The sequence below is a fragment of the Geotrypetes seraphini genome, chromosome 4, assembly GCF_902459505.1.
Source record: "Geotrypetes seraphini chromosome 4, aGeoSer1.1, whole genome shotgun sequence".
Taxonomy (NCBI): Eukaryota; Metazoa; Chordata; class Amphibia; order Gymnophiona; family Dermophiidae; genus Geotrypetes; species Geotrypetes seraphini.
Genome location: NC_047087.1, coordinates 129,055,596 through 129,077,260, shown reverse-complemented (window position 1 = coordinate 129,077,260; position 21,665 = coordinate 129,055,596). Strand labels below are relative to the sequence as shown.

Below are 21,665 nucleotides of genomic sequence, written 5' to 3'. Positions count from 1 at the left end.
ACATGGAGAAACCCATCATGCGTTCCACAGGGGTCCCCATTATCCCCTCTACTCTTCAACGTCTATATATCATCACTAGGCATGCAGCTGGCCCAGCGAGGTATAAAAGTATTCAGTTACGCGGATGACTTTACAATCATTATCCCGTTTATTACGTCTCCCTCCGAAATCACCCCCACAGCAACAGAAGCGCTAAACCTGATGGAACAATGGACCACAGAATTCAAACTCAAGCTCAATTCAGATAAAACTAAATTCTTTATAGCCTCGCCACACCCACATATCATGACAAAATCACTACGCATTAACAAACTCAACTACCCTATTCAACCAACAATGAAGGTTCTGGGGGTAATACTGGACCAAGGTCTAACTATGAAAGACCATGTAGACTCCCTAGTCAGAAAAGGATTTTTTACTCTCTGGAAACTTAGGTCCATTAGAGCATACTTCGACACCTCAGCATTCAGAATTCTGGTTCAATCCCTAATACTAAGCCACCTTGATTACTGCAACATTACCCATCTGGCAATCTCTAGGAAGCAAATGCAGAGACTACAACTTATGCAAAATGCAGCAGTCAGGTTGATCTTTGGGTTGAAGAAGTCCGACCACATAACCCCTTCCTACCGACTCCTGCACTGGCTGCCAATGGAGGCTCGCACGAAGTTCAAGCTAGGATGTCTCTGCTTTAAGGTATTATCAGGCCTAGCCCCTAAATATATAATAGACCTCTTCTCATTCCCAACTAACAGACATGAAAGAAGCACACACCTGAAATTTGTTTCCCCACCGGCTACAGGATGCAGATATAAGAGACATCATCAACAACTTCTATCGTACCAAGCAGCCTTATGGGGCAAAGACCTAGGAAAACTAATCACACACTCAAACAACTATAGCGAATTTAGGAAACACCTAAAAACATACCTGTTCTTGAATTACATAGGTAACGAATAAGGACAATAGCCCCCTTCCTAATTCCACCCACATCTGATCTTGCAAACTGTTAACCTCTAATCTCTAAACTACGAATGTTCCAATCAATTTATGAAATTTTTCTAACTCATTGTAAATAGCACGGAACTTCCCGGTCCGGCAGTATATAAACTGTTGTTATTATTAATGTTGTTAATTTCAGATGTTCACTGTTATACTCTGTAATTCGCTGTCTGTACAGTTTCACCTCACTGTAAACCGCCTAGAAGTCGCAAGATTATTGGCGGTATATAAGAATAAAGTTATTATTATTATTATTATAGTATATTAGGTTTAACTTTTGTAATAGGTGGCCTAAGGATGATGCATAGATATTGAATAAGGTGGGAGATAGAGGGGAACCTTGAGGAACTCCCGAAGGGCTTTTCCAAGAATTAGAATATTTTCCATCGTAGACTACTTGATCGTTTTGTTAAGAAGCCCTGGAACTAGGTCCAGACTCTTCCCGAGAGGCCCATTGCGTCTAGGCAATTCAGCATTATTTCATGATCCACTAGGTCAAATGCATTTCTAAAATCTAGTTGTAAGATCAGAGCTTGGTCATATCAGAGCGCTATCATATCCCCTCTAAGTCTCCTCTTCTCCAGGGAAAAGTGTCCCAGTTTCTCCAATCTCTCAGCGTATGAAAGGTTTTCCATACCTTTTATCAGACGTGTCGCTCTCCTCTGAACCCTCTCGAGTAACGCCATATCCTTTTTAAGGTACAGCGACCAATATTGGACGCAGTACTCCAGATGCGGACGCATCATCACCTGATACAACGGCAGGATAACTTCTTTCATTCTGGTAGTAATATCCTTCTTGATTATACATAGCATTCTATTCGCTCTCAGCGGCTGCTGCGCACTGCGTCGTCGGCTTCATTGTCATGTCCAATATTACCCCCAAGTCCCTTTCTTGGGTACTCATTAAATAACATCCCTCCCATCGTATAGTTGTACATCAGATTTCTGCTTCCCACATGTAATACTTTACATTTCTTGACGTTGAACTTCATCTGCCATCTCGTCGCTCAATTTGAATGTAGCCAAATACTTTCCACTAACTAAAATGGCCACCCCCAGCTTTTTTCCCCACCGCAGGACCAAAAAAACAATGTTTAACCCATCCACCTTTTAGCTTTTTTGCTTCCGTGGCATTTAGATGGGTCTCTTGTATATAGTATATATCCGCGTTCTGTTTTTTTAAAAAGTTAAGTGTTTTTTCCTCTCTATTGGATAATTGAGACCATTGACATTTAGAGAAAATATTTTCAGTCATTTTGCTATTATAAAAAGGAAATTTATACCTAAAATTTATTCCATTTATACCTAAAATTACCCCTTAATCAATACACATCCAAACACCTACCATAAAATCCCCCTGACCTCCCCTCCCCCCTGACTCAAAAAAACCTATACTCAAAACAATCAATACTCGTCCACCCCTACCATAAAATCCCCCTGACCCCCCTCCCCCCTTTCGAGGTCAATTGCGATTCTAAATTCTTGATATTTTGTTCCAAATTAGAAAATTCCAATTTTAGCTTTTTCTTAATATATGCCGAATATGAAATGATTTGCCCTCTCATAGTAGCTTTGAAAGCATCCCACAATGTTTCTAGAGATTTCCTCTGAGGCATTAAGTTGAAAATATTCATCCATTTTTATTTGAAATTCTTCAAGAAAGTTTGAATCTGCAAGCAATGTATTATTGAACCTCCAAATAGGTCTACTACAATCTTTTTCAGCAAATTGAAATTCAATCCAAAGTCCAGCATGATCCAACAAAATGATTGGATCTATGCTAGCTTTTGTAACCTGCTGAATTAATTGATCTGAAACAAAAATGTAATCTATTCTTAAAAATTATTTATTTACATGGGAGCAGAAAGAAAATTCCCAAGCATTAAAATGAAGAATCCGCCATATATCTTTCAAGTCACAGGACTGTACTAAATTATCTAAACCCATTGATTTAATATCTTACTGGGTTGTTTATCTAACAATGGATCCATAACAGCATTAAAGTTCCCCACTACTATTAAATTAGAAGTAGCCAGTGGCAGGATAATCTGCTGAAGAGTTTTGAAAAATTCAGCCTAATTTACATTAGGAACATAAATATTAAGAAGTGTCAAATTATCTTTTCCTGAGCTCATGTCCACTTGAATCCATCTTCTCATACGGTCTGCTGTAACTGCCCCAAATGCAGCTGAGCATTTTCTATGTACTAAGATAGCCACCCCGGCCTTTTTCCCATAGCAGGAGTGAAAAAACTATGCTTAACCCACCCCCTTCTAACTTCAATAGCAGATAAGTGAGTTTCCTGAATGAAATATATGTCTGCCTCCTGCAGTTATAAAAAGTTGAGTGTTTTTTTTTTTCTCTTAATAGGATGATTAAATCCATTGGCATTCAACGAGAATATTTTTAATGCCATTTTAAGTGATTGTACCATTCAACCAAATATTTTCTTGATTTCCCTTTGAACATATAAGTAGATATAATTTCCCTCCACATCCAGGACCCAACCCCCAATATCCCCCCACACCCACTCCCAACCCATCCCAACTTATAACACGACAGCTTGTAAGCACGCCTCTAGATCAGGAGACCACCCACCTCCCCATGTACCCTACTTCTACCCAAAATTAATCCTCTAAATATCAATTAATAAACATACAATTTGCATATTAATGTTTAGGATATCAGGAAACAATCGATTCCCTATAGCAGTCATTTTGAACTATATAATTAATTCCTATCTAAGATTACCCAAGAAGTCATAATATGAGCCAATCCACACATACATATATAAAGATATATACTAGTTAATAAATCTATAAACTCCATAATGAATAAAATTCATTGCTTATCAATACATATTATTCAAAAATGGTTAACTAAAACCAGCACAAAAGCTGCACATACACGTTCAATCTGATCCATGAAATTAATTCCTATCTAATACTTTAAAATTTAATAAATCAGGACACACTCATTCCTAATTCAGTCATTCATTCATAAATTCGTTCGTTCATTCATTCCTACTGAACCACAGCAAAATAACAAAATAACAACCACAACACATCACAACTGGATCCCAACAGCTACTCAACACATTTCCTGAAAATTTTCATCACTCTAAGTACAGTTAATTAAAACTGATTTAAAGAAGCTAAGGGCTCCTTTTACAAAGCTACGATAGGACTTTAATGCGTGGAATTGCTGCGCATGCTAGACCTTAATGCGAGCATTGAGCTGGCATTAGTTCTAGCTGCGTAGCGCGCAGTAATATCTTGCGTGCACTAAAAACACTAGCGCATCTTAGTAAAAGGAGTCCTATAATTCATTATCTAAAAACCCAAATAATAATAAAAATAAATCTCTTTCTTCCCATCAGTATATATAATTAGAAAGTGCCTCGACCAAAGTTGCAATCTAATTTCTGTAAGCCCATGGAGAATTATTATAATTTAATTTAACTTAAAGGAAACCCGATATAAGTTGTCAAAAATACTTCAATCGATGATTTGGAAAGAAAATCATGTCACTGCAAAATGTCCATGCTAACTATGATTACTTGATCTAAAAAAGAAGGGAAGGATGTTTTAAGCATACAGTGTGGATTAAACTCTGTACCCACACTGTAAAGAAATGTTGCAAAACTTACTTGTCGATACATGGGGGAAAAAGGGAAGAAAAGAGAAACCCATATACAGTAATTTAATACGTACCACTGCTGAGCTCACACTAAAGTTCGTAACTGACAAAGGAACGCTGAACTTTTGTGGGGTTTATTTAAACCAAATCTAAAAGGAGGCTCCCTTAATGTGAATTTTAGCGTGATGACATGTCCTTGTGATCTTTTTTATATAGGTTGCACTACTCGTAGTATTAAAATCAGGATAGGGGAACACATCAGCAGAATCTCATCTGGCATACAGGAAGCCCCTCTAGTATCTCACTGGCTTCAACAATATCATGATGTATCAGATCTGAAATTTTCAATTTTAGATAGAGTTTTTAACACTAGGGGAGGCGATATCGCACATAGTTTATGGAAGAAAGAACAAAAGTAGATTTACACCCTTAATACGCTTCATCCACATTATCTCAATAATGAAATCGAATGGTTAGCGTTCCTGTTAATCTTTTTGTTTTGTTTCCTTGAGACCATCTCTGTAAGAGCAGGGTAGTAAACGTTTTCTCCTTCCTTTCACAATTGACCCAGTTTGATAGTTACAATAGCGTGTCACGCTATCTTCCTTTTTGAGCTGATTTCATCATGCTTAAATTCATGTAAAGGGAGCCTCCTTTTGGATTTGGTTTAAATAAACCCCTCGAAAGTTCAGCGTTCCTTTGTCAGTTACGAACTTTAGAGTGAGCTCAGCAGTGGTACATATTACTTTACAGTATATGGGTTTCTCTTTTCATCCCTTTTTCACCCACGTATCGACAAGTAACTTTTGCAACATTGCTTTACAGTGTGGGTACAGAGTTTAATCCACACTGTATGCTTAAAACATCCTTCTCTTCTTTTTTAGATCAAGTAATCATAGTTAGCACGGACATTTTGCAATGACATGATTGTTTTTCCAATTCATCGATTGAAGTATTTTTGACAACTTATGGGTCTCCTGAAGCAGATTCCAAAACGGGGCCGCTTTGGGACCCCTCAAATTGATGTCACAAGCTAAGTATTCTTTTATTACATCTAACCATACTATGGACTTTGATACATTCAAACTAAATGAAGACAATTAATAGAGTTTGTTGAAACATTTTAAAAACTATTTTGAAACTATTTATTGAAATATTAGATACATTGTTCCACCAAGTCTCAGAGAGTGATCTAACATATAAATATTGCAATGACTTGAAGGTGAACTTTTATTGTAAGAGTGACTTTTTAGCCTTCCTTTTGAGTTTCATATCTCTGAGCGGAATATACATGTATTGATCACTATCTATAGATAGAATTTTTCACTGAGGTCAGACTGTTTGTATACATAGAGGTAGTAATTTAGGCAGAAAACTCTCTAAGAAAGAGATTGGATTAGTTCCCTCCAAACCCTCTGGTAATCCCAAAATCCTTACATTACATCTGCGATTCCTATTTCTAACATCTTCAAGTTCATTAGAAATCCGGGTCAGATTTTTATATTCAGTTTGAATCTTGTTCAAACGATTCTCCAGGACTGTAACCTTTTGTTCCATCTTATCAGTCTTCTGTTCACAAATTTTTAACTGATTGGAGAGAGTATGAACCTCTTCTTTCACCAATTTAAGTTCAGCATTATTTTCAGTAAGCAGCTCTCTAAGGCCTTTGAATTCTTCCATCATCTGTTCAAATTCAGATGGATCTTTGGGCAGTGGAATCTTAGAGAGGGTTGGTGGATCTGGCATAGGGCATTTTGCATTTCCCCCTGCAGCAAATGCTGCTTCAATTTTAGATTGCCTTCCTGTGGTAGCCATTATAGTCACAAAAAATTTTTACCTTTTCAGAGGAAAAATTTTCCCTTATACTTTAATAATACAGCTCAAAGGTGCAGATGGAGAAGGAGCAGTGGAATCAACTGACCATCTTGTCTGACAGCAAGCCATGCCCCCCCCCCCTATGGGAAAGTAGTTTTGAAACAGTTGGAAAATTTTGTTGAACAAGAGCATGACTGCCATCAGTATGGTTTTCAATTGGGTCACAGTGTTGAAACCTTGTTAGTTTCTACTGTAGATGAACCAAGATTAGGTCTGGATAAAAATAAAACATGGGCCTAATTCTCTAACTGTGCTTCCTTATTTTAGGTGGCGGTAGGCATTCTACCACTGCCTGGCAGCCAATTGGGACACACGTTCTCCAGAAAACTCAGGTATGAAAGGATGCCTACGTTGTAGGCATCTGTCATGAGTCTACAGAGACGCATAGAGATACTAAAGCATGCCCAAGGCAGGACACAGGCGTAGTTTCGCCCGGAAGTGGCCTTGAGCGTGTTTAAGCATCCCTATATGTCTCCACAGAGAAATTTTTTGCTAGGTGGATAGTGTAGAAGAGTTTTATGCCAGCTTTTGGGATTTAAATGCTTAGAGGGGCATAATAAAAAAAAAAAAAATGTCTAAGTCCCCTTTTGGCCTTTTGGAGGAGCCATCCTTCGCCTAAAAGCTGGATTCTGTAACCGGTTTCTGTCAAAAACAACACCGGTTACAGAATCCACCCCACCCACCCCCACACACGCACACACACAACATCGGGACAGGAGGGAGCCCAAGCCCTCCTGCCCCGCGGCCCCCGCGATTACGTTCGGACAGGAGGGAGTCCAAGCCCTCCTGCCCCACGATCCCTAATCCCCCCGAGTCCGATGGGGCCAGGAGGGAGCCCAAGCCCTCCTGGCCACGCGACCCCTACCCCCTACAAGATCGGACAGGAGGGAGCCCAACCCCTCCTGCCCAGGTGGACTCCCTATCCCCCACCCTCACTAAAATATGGACAGGAGGGAACCCAGGCCCTCCTGCTCTCGATTCAACCTCCCCACGACTGCACCCCTGAACCCCCAATCGCCCCCCCCCGCCGACCCACGACCCCCCCGCTGATCCCACGACCCCCCCATCCCATCCCCCATACCTTGTAAATGTTGGTTGGACGGACGGGTGCCAAACCCGCCTGTCCGGCAGGCCAGCCGGCTCCGGAATGGGGCCGAATTGGCCCAGGCGGCTCAAACCCCGCCCACAGGTGGGGCCTGAGGCGCCTGGGACAACCAGAATAGGGCCAATCCCCCTGTCCAGCACAGCTCCCTCCTGCCCTGAACATAATCGGGGGGTGCCGCGGGGCAGGAGAGCTTGTGCTCCCTCCTGCCCTGATCGTTGTGGAGAGAGAAGGGTGGATTGCGGCAGGGGAGATGAGCCATCTCTCCTGCCGCGATCATTGCTGTAGGGGGGTAGGCAGGTTGCTGGGGCCGCTGAGCTGATCGCAGCAGCCACGATCAGCTCAGCGGCCCCTTTTCGGCACTTATACCTGTTTTGACTTGGTCTAAGTCAAAACGTATAAGTGCCAACTAGGCAACCTGCCTAAAGTTTTGGTTATACCTGCTGCACGCCTAGGTCTAGGGCGGCCCACCACTCGCCATTTCCCCTCCTCTAAAAACACCTCTTTTTGCTCTATGCATTTAGAGGCAGGGGAAAGGCCTAAGCTGGTTTTAGATACATCTAAAACCAGCTTTGATTATGGGTACTTGGACGATCGGGCTTTTTGATCATCCAAGTAGCCATTTAGGCCACTTTTTAGATGTTGGTGTTTTTTTTATTATGAGCCTCTTAGCCTCCCGCCCTTTTATCAAGCTGCATTAGGGTTTTTTATTGCAGGCTGTGGCAATAAAAGCTCCGACGCTGATAGAATTCTTATGAGTGTCGGAACTTTTACCACAGCGACCCGCAATAATAAAAATCCTAAAGCAGCTTGATAAAAGGGGGTCTTCATTTTTGTTCTGTTTTGGGTTTGTTTTTGCAACCTGAACAACTTTATAGGACAAACAAGTTAATAGCACTAATGTGTACATTTCCAAACAAAATTAAACATGCTCATCTGCATCCATTCTATGCATAAATATTAGCTGCCCTAAAACTGCTATGCAAGAATGTTTTCCAAGTTAATATTTATGTGCATATGTTTTATCCTTGTGCATAGTTTTATTATAACACCAGTGCTCGTACGCCAATAAGCTTACAGTATAATACCAGCACAGCACATGCGCAGATGCGTTTTCATATTTATAGTTTTCTTGACCCAGATGGAACTGTGCAGGAAGGTTAGTTTATTGTGTTCTGGTCCTTTGATCCTATTGGATTGCAGTATAGAGCACAATGGTGTCAATAAATAAAATTCATCTGTAGATAGTAGTTATCTGGTTTTGCCTTGATGATCACCCGTGTTAGGAGTCCCTGTAGCAGGACAAGCTAAAGAAAATGCTGAAAATAGGGCATCCAGGCAGAAGAAGAGAGGAGAGAGGAATGTCTGATACTGACCTGCCATGTAAATCTGTAATTTGTCTTCCTGCTACTGGATCAGACGCTATGAGAGGAAACAAGGTCCGACATAAGATTATAGAAGACAGTTTTTTAGCCCATTACATTAATGGGTGCTAGAATAGATATGTAGACTTAGGCATTTCTTTCTTTCTTTCTTTCTGTATGTATGTATGTATGTATGTCTCTTTCTTTCCCTCTCCCTGCCCCCTTTCTTTCTTTCTGTCTATCTTTCTGTCACTCTACCTGGTCCCCTGTCTGTCTTTCTTTCTGTCTCTCTCCCTGCCCTCTGCCTGTCTGTCTTTCTTTCTGTCTCTCTTCCTGGCTCTCTGTCTGTCTTTCTTTCTTTCTGTCTCTCCCCCCCTGTCCATCAGCACCACTTCCCTGTTCCCTGTACAGCAGTAGCCCTTCTCCCTTACTTTTACCTCCCCCCCTGTCCAGCACTAGCCCTTCTCCCTTACTTTTACCTCTCCCCTGTCCAGCAGCATCCCTTCCTTGCTCCCTCTGTCCAGCAGTAGCCCTTCTCCCTTACTTTTTTCTCCCCCCCTGTCCAGTAGTACCCATTCTCCCTTCCCTGCTCCCTGTCCAGCATCCGCTAGGCTGGACAGCCTCGGGGCTTTTACTAGGATGGCCCGCCTCGCATTATTGAAGTTGGCTGGCCTTGCAAATGCCCCACGGCTGCTTGATGAAATTGCGGCTGCTGCCGCTGTTGGTCCGGGGGCGAGAAGAAGAGGCATCCCAGCAGCGTAGTCAGAAGGCAGAAAGTCAGCCGACATTGGAGATCGGGGCAGGAAATCAGGCAGGCACTGCGCATGTGCGGCACGGAAGCACGGATCATGGAGGCACGGAGATTAAAGTGTGCATGCGCGCTAAGGGTTTTATTATAGTGGATTATAGTGTATAGCAGAAAGAACCTTGGAAGTTTTCTACAATTCAAAGACATGTATATATGTGTAGGCCTGGTCCTGCCCGCACGCAGTTCGTGGGTTCTGACCAGCTCATTGGGGTTGAGGTACCCACACCAGGGCTCATAAATAGATAATTTCTATAGTGGGGCAGTTCTTTCAGTTTATACTTCACAATCTGGATGCAGGCCCGAGCTAGATAAACTTGATAGGCCAGAGGATTACAATCCCAGGGTCTCAATCACTACCCTTTAGAACATAAGAATAGCCTTACTGGGTCAGACCAATAGTCCATCTAGCCAATATCCCGACCTCATAGAGGCTAATCCAAGTCACAAATACCTGGCAAAAACCCAAATAGTATCAGCATTCCATGCTATTAATCCAGGGCAAGCAGTGGCTTCCCCCATATTTGTTTCAAGAGCATACTATGGACCTTTCCTCCAGGAACTTGTTCAAACCTTTTTTTATGTTCAAATATATTTTATTGAGTTCAACAAGAAAATTAAGCAAATACACAAGATGAAATGCAAACAAGCTCAAATTTTGTGTTACAAAACCCCACACAAAACTCCCCCGTTCCCCCCTACCCGCCCCCCAGGGTCCTCCTTCCAAGTACATCACTAACATAGGCAATGATATAATACAAAATGATACAGGCATACCAACAGAAACATAATGATACAAATAAATATGGAATCAACAGTTAAGCAATCGGCTGTGAACCAAGGGAGTCAGGGTAGGCCAAAAGAGTTCCCAGGTGCGTTGAAAAACGTGCCCTATGAGAGAGGAAAAGTCCATCACATCTCTTCGTTCCCACATCAGGAGGGTAATCAGCCAGCACCGCCAGAGAGAGTAATCTGGTGCTTCACCCTCAAGCCATTTCAGCAAGATACATTTCGGGGCCATAAGGACAGTCCACTTGAGGAAAGCAGCGGCATCCCTTTGACGAGGGTAATAATGGGGAACAGCTCCAAATAACTGCTCTTACCACATCCTCTGGCAACGCGTTCCAGAGCATAACTATTCTCTGAGTGAAAAAATATTTTCTCCTATTGGTTTTAAAAGTATTATTCTGTAACTTCATTGAGTATCCACTAGTCTTTGTAAATCTTGATGCAGAAAAAAAAAATAAAATCAATACACTTGTGCACATTCTACACCACTCAGGACTTTGTAGACTTCAATCATATCTCCCCTCAGCCATTTCTTTTCCAAGCTGAAGAACCCTAACCTCTCCAGTCTTTCCTCATACAGGAGTTCTATCCCCTTTATCATCTTGGTCACTCTTTTTTGAACCTTTTCTAGTGTTGCTATATCTTTCTTGAGATAAGGAGACCAGAACTGAATGCAATACTCAAGGTGAGATCGCACTATTGAGCACAATACAGAGACAGATAAAATGTTTATATATTTTGCAAAATTTCATCATAATTTTTTTATTACAGGATTACAATCTATACTGTAAATTGTGGAATAGGAAGGTAGGTTACATTGGATTAAGATATGGAACAGGTGGAGAGCAGTTTGGGGAGGGACTTGGGTTGCTAGTGATGGTGATGGTCTGGAAGCTCCTCACATAACTCTTTGTATGCAATGAAAAAGACCTATTCCTATTAAATGCAAAGCATCTTTCACCCAAGGGAAGTAAGAGAGCATAGGCTGGCTTCAGAGCAAAGATACTTGGCTAATGGTGTCCAAGATGTGCAGGAGGAGAGGAAACTAGATAAAAACCATATCTGCCATATTCTCTCTAATCTACTCCAAACAGTAGTATGGGAAGTATCTGATGGATTTGGCTTTTACCTTGTGCTGAGTGTGGATATGGGGCATCCCCTCTTTTGCCTTCCACATCACATTGATCCCATATTCTGATGCATTCCAGAGCGAGGACCTGAAGAAAGAAGCCCTTTTACCTGAGGAAGGACAAGGAGACATAACTTGAACATGGCATTGCAGGCTTTAATATGTCCATTTGTGAGTATTGCATTGTGTGACACAAGTTTACATTGAGATGGCAACCTATTGTGAAAGGAGAGACAGATTCGTGCTTTCTTTTTTTTTTTTTACATAGCGATATGTAGCTCGTGTTATTTCATTTTGTCATACACCATTTAAAACCGCCAATGCGCTGTGTCTAGTTATATTTAGATAGATGCACTTTTCTTCCTTCAGAGGATGTCAAGGACCAGCAACAGGCCCCTCCACCACCCCTTGCCATGACACTGGCTCCTGCCCCAGTTGTGGCCCAGGCTTCTATACCCTCACTACAAGATAACCCCCACCCTTTAAACAAATTAGTGTGGATTGGTATGCCCCCATCTGTCCCTTCCTCCCCTTTTGTCACTCCCTCCCCCAAGAGAGATGTATGGAGGGGAACAGTTGGACCTCATTTTGGAAGTGATTCCCCAGGATGCTGTGGTGATTGATGCTGCATCTACTACTGAGCTGCATCCAGAAACTGGGATTATAGCAGCAAGTGCTGTTTAGGAGAGTGGCAACACATTGCTTAGCATCCTCGGAGATTGGGGGTAGGGGGTTGCACATCAGTTGAAAGTGATAGGCAATACACTCAACTGCATCTTGGAGACCTTGAAGCATATCACCCAGTGCTGTACTCCTGCTATGCCACCTTCCTAATCATGAGTCCTGCAATCCTCTCTTCTATTTCGTCCTGCATCCCATTTTCCTTTTTTTTTTTTTTTTTTTTTTACAACCCCCCGCCCGTATCTGTGCTCCCACCCCTCCAACCCATGCAAGAACCTGTGTTAATATATACTAATGGCTGTCTTAGGCTTGGAAAAAAGTCCCTGTTTCCAGTTTGTGCATAAAGAAAAGAACCGTCCATTGGGATGTAGGCTATTATATCCACAATTCCTTTGAAGAAACATTATCTGGACCCCTGAATAAGACATTTAGGTCAAAACACAGACCGTGTTGAGTCCTCTTCTCTGTCTAAAGTTGTGGATGTTTGCTAATGTCCAAAGTTGTGGATTACTCCATTGGAACAATAAAGTCTGCATCAGTAACATCGGTCTCCACAGCATCTTTTGTTTTGGACTTTCGTCTTTCTCTGGATTCAACGGGTCAACTCCTTGGTTGATTGTCTTAGGCTAGGAACGTAACTAGTAAAGCAGTTTTATTTACAATAGCAGAACATATCAAGAAATATATTTAAATATAGCATGGCCAGCATTTATTACAGTTATGAAAATGTATTTACAATTACAGAACATATAAACAATAATATAGAAACAATGTAACCAAGACAAGATTTTATTTTTTTATATCTGTATTAAAGACAAATCCAATAACAAAACAACATATCCAGGTTCAAACACAATAAAAATAACATTCCCCAACCCCCTATCCCACCCAGTCACAGTCAGAAACATACCCAAACATCGACATCAGATCCATGCTTGGTCATTGGTTCATTATTTCTTTTATTTTATTTATTTAAAAATTATTTTAACCCGCTTATACCTAAGCGGTTTACAAAGATACATATTTAACTATCAAATAACATAAAACATAAGTATATATATTACAATCATAAAATTTCACCAACAAATCATTTAGCAAAAGGTTTCTACGAATAAAGATTTTTAAATTTCTGTCACTGAGATAATAGAAGACCTTATTTTCTCATAATGCACAATTGTAAATTCTTCACTAACTAATATCTGTAACATCCCTCCTAACCTCAAAGATCTTAATAGATGACATACTTTTAGCACCTGTGTCAAATACCATGGGATATTAAAATGAACTGTCTTAAATATCAACACAAGCACTAAAAATAACTTGATATTTTACTCGTAGCCAATGAAGCCATTTCAGTAACAGATTTGCATGTTCAAATCTGCTCCCTCCACATATTAACTGTGCGGCAGCATTTTGGACAATCTGCAAGTCCCTACATCTAGAAGATGCTATCCTCAAAAATAATGCATTGTAGTAGTATAATTTCTGCAAAACTATTGTTTGAACTACTATGCAAAAATCATAATGTGATGACATAGATTTTAACCTGCTAAGCACTTGCATCTAAAAGAAAGCAGCTTTAATCACTGCCAGCACCTGATCCTTCATAGTCAAAGTGGGGTCTAACCAGACCCCTAATGTTCTAAGCTTCTTCTGTATTGGAATATGGAGTCACAAATAACAATAGATTTGGGCTACCTTGGGTCCTTGTCCTTGCTCATCAATATCACTTCAGTCTTATTAAGTATCAGTGCCAACTTATGATTTCTCATCCACTCTTCCACCAGTTGTAAACATATCAATAATTTGGGTTGAAGTTCAACTTCCCAGTCATCTATCTGGAAAAAAAATTGAATATCAGTTGCATAAAAGTGATAGCTTACATTCAAGTCTTGATACACAGATACCAATGAGGCTAAATAGAGATTAAATAATAACGAGAGCAGAGAACTTTGTGGTATTCCTGTTCAAGTGGGCACTAATTTAGATGCCTGCACATGAACTGAATGATCCTGGAAATAGGATTTTAATCAATAGTACACTATACCTCCTATTCCCATTGATCTCAATTTATTCAACACCCTTGTATCTACTGTATCAAATGCTGATGATACATCTGAGACCATACAAATCGTCTTTCCTTTATCCCCAGGTCATAGGGAGAGAGAAGTGCTTGGATAAACCGTGGAGATAGGAGAAGAAAAGATGTATAAAGTAAAATAAGATACACATGTAAGCTGGGCCGGATTAATGGATAGGCCTAGTAGGCACGTGCCTAGGGTCCGAAATAGTCAGAGGGGCCTGCTAAAGGATGACATACCATGACAATTTTTTTTTCAGATGGCAACATGCCCCCATCCAACAACGATGACAGCACTGGCCGGCCGCCCCCTGGCATCGACAGACAGCAACGTGACCTCCCGCCGGCAACAACAGCAATGCGGCCAACTCAGCTCCAAGAAGGTCCCGCAATGAATGCATCTACTGATGCATCCCCCTTCCACGTCACTCCTTCCAGCAGATGCAGTCATCTTGGGATCTTCATAGAGCTGAGCTGGCCGCGTTGCCATTGATGCCAGGGGGAGGAATCTGCGTTGCCATCCATCAATGCCGAGGGGGCTAGTGTTGTCGTTGATGCCGGGTGGGGACCCGTTGCCATTGCTGGGGGGGCGTTTCCATTGTCGTGTGGAAAGGGTGGTGGAGGGAGAGAAAGGGGGCAGATGCTGATGGAATTGGTGTGCAGGGAAAGGGGAAGACATAATGTGGAAGGATACTGTATGGCATTAGGTTGGAGGGAAAGAAAGGGCAAATGCTGATGGAATTGGTGTGCAGGGAAAGGGGGAAGACATAAGGGGGAAGGATACTGGATGGAATTGGGTTGGAGGGAATAAAGGGGGCTGAGAGGAGAGTAGCAGGAGGAGAGTGGAGGGGAACAGCAGGAGAAACCCGGAGGAGGAGGGGAAAGCAGGAGAGAAGAACATAAGAACATAAGAATTGCCTCTGCTGAGTCAGACCAGTGGTCCATCATGCCTAGCAGTCCGCTCACGCGGTGGCCCTCTGGTCTAAGACCAGCACCCTAACTGAGACTAGCCCTACCAGCACACGTTCTTGTTCAACAGAAACTTGTTTGTTCCACATCATTTCTCTAATGTTTTTATCAACGTTGTTGGTTATATTTGTTACAGAGCAGAACAGAAGTATTTTGTCAAGGAGGTTCCCTATACCACCCGACAAGATACTTCTGTTACAGAGGTTATTGACTGCTTTGGTACAAACAGATGAAATACAGTACAGACCAGTGAGGAAGGAGGCAGAGCTGAGAAACACAGATGATGCCTTCTGCACATAAGAACATAAGAATTGCCACTGCTGAGTCAGACCAGTGGTCCATCATGCCCAGCAGTCCGCTCACGCGGTGGCCCTCTGGTCCAAGACCAGCACCCTAACTGAGACTAGCCCCACCAGCGCACGTTCCTGTTCAGCAGAAACTTGTCTAACTTTGTCTTGAATCCTTGGAGGGTGTTTTCCCCTATAACAGCCTCTGGAAGGGCGTTCCAGCTTTCTACCACTCTCTGGGTGAAGAAGAACTTCCTTACGTTTGAACGGAATCTATCCCCTTTCAACTTTAGAGAGTGCCCTCTTGTTCTCCCTACATTGGAGAGGGTGAACAACCTGTCCTTATCTACTAAGTCTATCCCCTTCAGTACCTTGAATGTTTCGATCATGTCCCCTCTCAATCTCCTCTGTTCGAGAGAGAAGAGGCCCAGTTTCTCTAATCTTTCGCAGCTCCTCCAGCCCCTTAACCATCTTAGTCGCTCTTCTCTGGACCCTTTTGAGTAGTACCGTTTCCTTCTTCAGGTACGGTGACCAGTGCTGGACGCAGTACTCCAGGTGAGGGCGTACCATGGCCCGGTACAGCGGCATGATAACCTTCTCTGATCTGTTCATGATCCCCTTCTTTATCATTCCTAACATTCTGTTTGCCCTTTTTCTGCCGCCGCACATTGTGTGGACGGCTTCATCGACTTGTCGATCAGAACTCCCAAGTCCCTTTCCTGGGAGGTCTCTCCAAGTACCGCCCCGGACATCCTGTATTCGTGCATGATATTTTTGTTACTGACATGCATCACTTTACACTTATCCACGTTGAACCTCATCTTCCATGTCGATGCCCATTCCTCGAGCTTGATTATGTCACGTTGCAGATCTTCGCAATCCCCCTGCGTCTTTACTACTCTGAATAACTTCGTATCATCCACAAATTTAATCACCTCGCTCGTCGTACCTATGTCCAGATCATTTATAAAAATGTTAAAGAGCACAGGTCCAAGCACCGAACCCTGCGGCACCCCATTGGCGACGCTCTTCCAGTCCGAGTATTGTCCATTTACCCCAACTCTGTTTCCTATGCTCCAGCCAGTTTTTAATCCACGTGAGTATTTCACCCTCAATTCCATGGCTTGCAATTTTCCGAAATAGTCGTTCAGCAGGGGCAGCGGCTAGAGTTAGCTCTGCCCAACCCTGATGTCATTCATCAAAATTCCCCCTTAAAAGGGGAGGAGTCGATGGTGCTCAGCCATTCGGCATGCGTCAAAGGCGAGAGTCAAAGGTGCTTGCCTTAGCAAGAGCACTTTTGTGAAGGGCCTTGAGAAGGGATGAGCCACCACTAAAGAAGAGCAGAGGAAGACCACAGCAGACACAGAGGACATTCAATCAGGCAGACCTAGCAGGTACAGAGACACACAACCAGTGTGGCAGGGAAGCTCCTGTCACAGTGAAAACTACTGCTAAAACTCCCCAACATGCAGCCCAGGGTTCTGTAAAACCCGGCCTGGAGCCAGAACAGTTGGCTCAGCCCTGAGAATGCAAGAAAAGGCAGGTCCCAGCACAGCTCAAGAGCCAGATAGGGAGGGCTCTGAGAACCACTAATTTCCCCTATCACTCCTTTCCCCAAGTCAGAGAGAAACCTGACACCAATTTGCAAAGGGGTGGAGTCAGACCCCAGAGTTTGCAAGCACAGAAGCCTCAAAGACAAAGTCAGTTAGAGTGGAAAGGAGAGGACACAGCTGGCCCTGATTACAGAAGCCAAACGAATCATGGAGTTGCCAGGTCTCACAAGTTACCTAAGCCCCAGCAGGACCGTGGTGCAGGAAGCCAGCTCATAAGGAGAGGCAGGACAACACTCGGGAGGTACAGTGACTGGCAGCTTAAACCCCAGGGAGAAGGGCTAGGAAATGATCCCCATGGAAATGCTGCAGAGGTTTTGGCAGACATGCAGGAAGGGGGATGGGATGCAGAAATGGAAAGCCAGAGTTCCCATGAGGGTGAATGGGAAATGTGTAGTGTCCCTGGGGATAGTATAAGTGAAGAGGACATGGACCTGGGAGGGTACTGTGTGTGAGAGTCCTCAGCTGATTGCATGAAGAAAGTTGTCTGTTGTTTTTTTTTCACACTGAAGCCAAAGCATTGTGGCAGGCAGAGCTGAGGCAGCCCGGCCTAATTAGGTGAGAAAAGCTTGTGTAAATACAGAAGTAGCTGAGACTTGAAAAGGCTGGCATAAGCCGAGCTCAGCTATAAAGATATAAAGGGGCTGTAGTTCTGAGAGACTGATAATTCCCAGAGGGGATATGAGACCAGGAGAGCACTGGACTAATGTAAAGTTTTGAGTTTGAATTATATTTTGTTGGATAAAGATGGGCAATCCAGTTCCTCAGTCAAAGCCCATATGACTCACCTGGACTGAGCTATAGCAGAGTGCAGGAAGCACTTAAGGGAGTCTAAACCCAATTGTGAAGGTTTTTTTTTTCTATTTTGATTTGGGACATTAATAAACCTGATATTGTTTTCCAGAAATCCGATATCTGGGTTTTCCTTCATACAACCATATAAAAGGCATTTCAAAATTCTTGCTTGTGGTCCGAGCCAGGCTTTCCCACCTACTCAGGGACAGGCCCGGCGACACCAGGCAGACAGCAGGTACAGAGGACATAGCAGGTACAGAGGACACACAACCAGGCAGACACAGAGGACACAGGCGCAGAGGACAGCCACTAGAGAACAGCAAGCAGGCTGCAATGGAAATAGCAGACAGAAGCAAGATGTTGAGCTACCCAGTTTTCTGCACCGTCTGCCATATGTATACTACCTCCCTTCTGGGAGGCGCTCTTACATATGCGCTCGATGTGGAGAACTAGAAAGCCTGAAGAAGCAAGTCAGACTCCTGGAGGGCAGAATACTGGAACTGGAGGCACTTCAAGCAGTGGGGGAAGAAGACAGAGATCCAGAGATCATCAAGATGGAGGACACCATCGAGGAAGAAGTCCGGGAGCTGGAGAACTTCATAGAAGAGACATACAGGGAGGCCGTGATAAAACTCCAGAACTACCAGGATACGCCTACAGAGAGTGTGGACCACCAGACAGACAGCAACCAGGAGGAAATGGGGGACACAGCAGCAAGATCTGGAAACAGAAGCAGGAACCCACAAGAAGACGAACGCCAGGATGAGAGGAAATGGATAGGAATGAAGGACACGGACCTACGGCTGGAGAGATGGACATACACCAGGGACATGGGCTTGTGAATTTAGAATCAAGAGGACAGCAATCGTCGTGGGGGACTCTATCATCAGACAAGTTGACAGCCACATAGCGGGAGGAAGACTTGATCGACTGGTGATTTGCCTACCGGGAGCCAAGGTAGAAGATATAGTGAGCCACATCGACAGGATCGTCAACACTGTGGAAAAAGAAGATATGGCGGTGGTGATCCATTTGGGGGACGAACAATGTGAGCAACAGGAACTACAACAGAGAAGTACTGAAGGATCAGTACCAGATGCTAGGAAGGAAGCTGAAGACCAGAACGCAGAGGATAGCATTCTCGGAGATCCTGCCGGTACCAACCTCTCACCATGAAGCCACCCTCGTGGCCCTTTCTCCTCCTACTTTGCTTTTCCCTCAACTCCACCCTCTGTGTAATACCTCCTTCTCCCGATCTTCTCTATTCTGCAAATACTAATAATATCTGCCCTGACCTCAAAATCCCCACGCTGATTCGCACCAGATCACATCCTCCCAAAAAAAAACCCAGAAGAATCAACCATGCTTCTTTAAAGTCTGTTTCCCCTGCCAATCTCCCCAACCTTGCCTCTGACTCGCTCACCCCAGTCCCAATGCTTTATTGCAACGCAAGATCCGCTTGCAACAAGATTCAAATTCTGAAGGACCTACTTGAAGATTCTGACCCTGGTTTCCTATGCATCACAGAATCATGGATTAAAAAAGATGACCTATTTACACAAAATGAACTCTGCTCCCATGACTACCAAGGTCTCTTTTCACCTAGATCTAACCGTAAAGGAGGTGGCCTGGCAATTCTCTACAAATTCTTTTTCGATGTTCAGCTCCTCGAAAGGGGTTGCTACACCTCACTAGAATACATGCTTGCTTCCGTCAATGATGAACTTCACCCTCACCCACTGGGCATCCTGCTCCTATACCACCCACCTACCCCTTGGAACAACTCTTCCGAACTCGTCCTTGAGACTATAACAAACGCCTTCCTCAAGTTCCAAAGATTATTGATCATCAGAGACATCATTCTCCACCTAGATGACATCACTAGCAAGGATACGATTGAACTTATTAGATTCCTCACCTCCCTTGGACTCACCCCCCCTGCACCATCCCCAACCCACGAAAAGGGGCACACACTAGACCTCATTAGCTTCCTCGACCTTACCGCTCACAAGACGTCAATTAACGACACTCGCTGGGAACATGTCCCCTGGTCTGACCACTTCCTAGGGGTTTTCTGTCTCCCCATCTTTATGTCGCACCTTGGGGCTCCACCCCGTACTTCCAGCCCCATTACCTTCCGCAAAAAAATCACAAGCGACCTGTTCTGGTCTAAATTTCTCAATCTATTCTCCTCTGCCCCTAAGCCTGCAGATTCAGGTACTAATTGGCATAACTGGGTCGCTCTCTCCAAATCCACATATCTTTCCCTGGCCCCCCTTTCCACTAAATCCATCTCCTATCCCCGCAAGGCCCCTTGGTTCCTCCCTTATCACAGAGAGCTAAAACAGAAATGTTGAGCTTTGGAGCACATATGGAAAAAATCAAAATGTCCTATAGACAGACAGTCCTAGAGAGTCAATATCAAGCTGTACAATACAGCACTAAAAAAAGCAAGAAAGAACTTTTATGGTGACAAAATCTCCAGGTCCAACAATCAAAGCAGTACTCTATTCAACATCTGGCGCTCCCTAACCTCCAAAAGAGACCCCACCTTGCTCCCCTCCTCCCCCTCAGCCGATGTTTTAGCAAAATTCTTCAACGATAAGGTTTCTTCCTTGAGATGCTCTTTCCCTCCTTCAGTCTCTTACAACTCCCTAGTGCTCACCGATTCCACTCCCACCCTAATGGTCTCCAACCCTATCCCAGCTGACAGATCCTGGACCACCTTTGAGCGCGTATCTGAATCCCTGGTCCTCAATCTCTGCCTCAAACTGAAATCCTGTAATTGCTCCTTAGACCCATTCCCCTCCTACCTATATGAGAACATTCCCGCTCAGGCTATTTCTTCTATCACCATTCTCATAAACTCCGCCCTTCAGTCGGGCCATTTCTCCCCAGAAATGGGTCATATCGCCTTGACCCCACTACTGAAAAAATCTGACCTTGACCCTTCCATACCATCCAGCTATCGCCCAATTGCAAATATCCCTCTCCTAACCAAGATGCTAGAGTCCATCATTTCTTCCCAACTCTCATCATACTTAGAGAGATTCACTATTCTTTTACCCTATCAATATGGCTTTCGTCCTAACTTCAGCACCGAATCCCTACTGTCTTCCCTGATTTCAAGGGTTCAACAACTTTACTCTCGAAACAAGTTCGCCGTCCTCCTACAATTTGACCTTTCCGCTGCTTTCGACGTTGTTCACCATGATATTCTTGTTTACCAACTCTCTGAGATAGGTATCAACTCCACAATCCTAGGTTGGTTCTCTAAATTCATCCGCTCTCGTTCTTACATTGTTAACATGAATGGCACCTCATCTTCCCCCTGGAAACCGAATTGTGGAGTCCCGCAAGGCTCTCCACTATCCCCTATCCTTTTCAACATCTATATGTCCTCCCTAAAACTCCTCCACCTATCCCCCCTTAAAACAATTTACACTTATGCAGACGACATCCTCGTCCTCCTCGAGACCGATTCGAACCTCACCGACCTGTCTAAGAACATATCCTCTTGTATAATGAACCTACAA

General features: G+C 43.4%; 1 protein-coding gene across 4 annotated transcripts in view; it reads left to right on the top strand.

Moving 5' to 3' along the window:
- Positions 1-21,665, top strand: part of LOC117359646 (beta-1,3-galactosyltransferase 5-like) — a 48,240-nt gene that overhangs the window by 14,391 nt on the left and 12,184 nt on the right. Inside the window, exons 1-2 of one of the 4 annotated variants that reach the window (XM_033942826.1) lie at positions 6,683-6,850; positions 11,787-11,878. In XM_033942826.1, the coding sequence (XP_033798717.1) occupies positions 11,849-11,878 (30 nt within the window). In that variant the 5' untranslated portion in view covers positions 6,683-6,850; positions 11,787-11,848. Of the gene's footprint in view, positions 1-6,682; positions 6,851-11,358; positions 11,386-11,786; positions 11,879-17,379; positions 17,579-21,665 lie in introns of those variants that run through there. The other 3 variants (XM_033942827.1, XM_033942828.1, XM_033942829.1) reach the window with 3 other exon arrangements.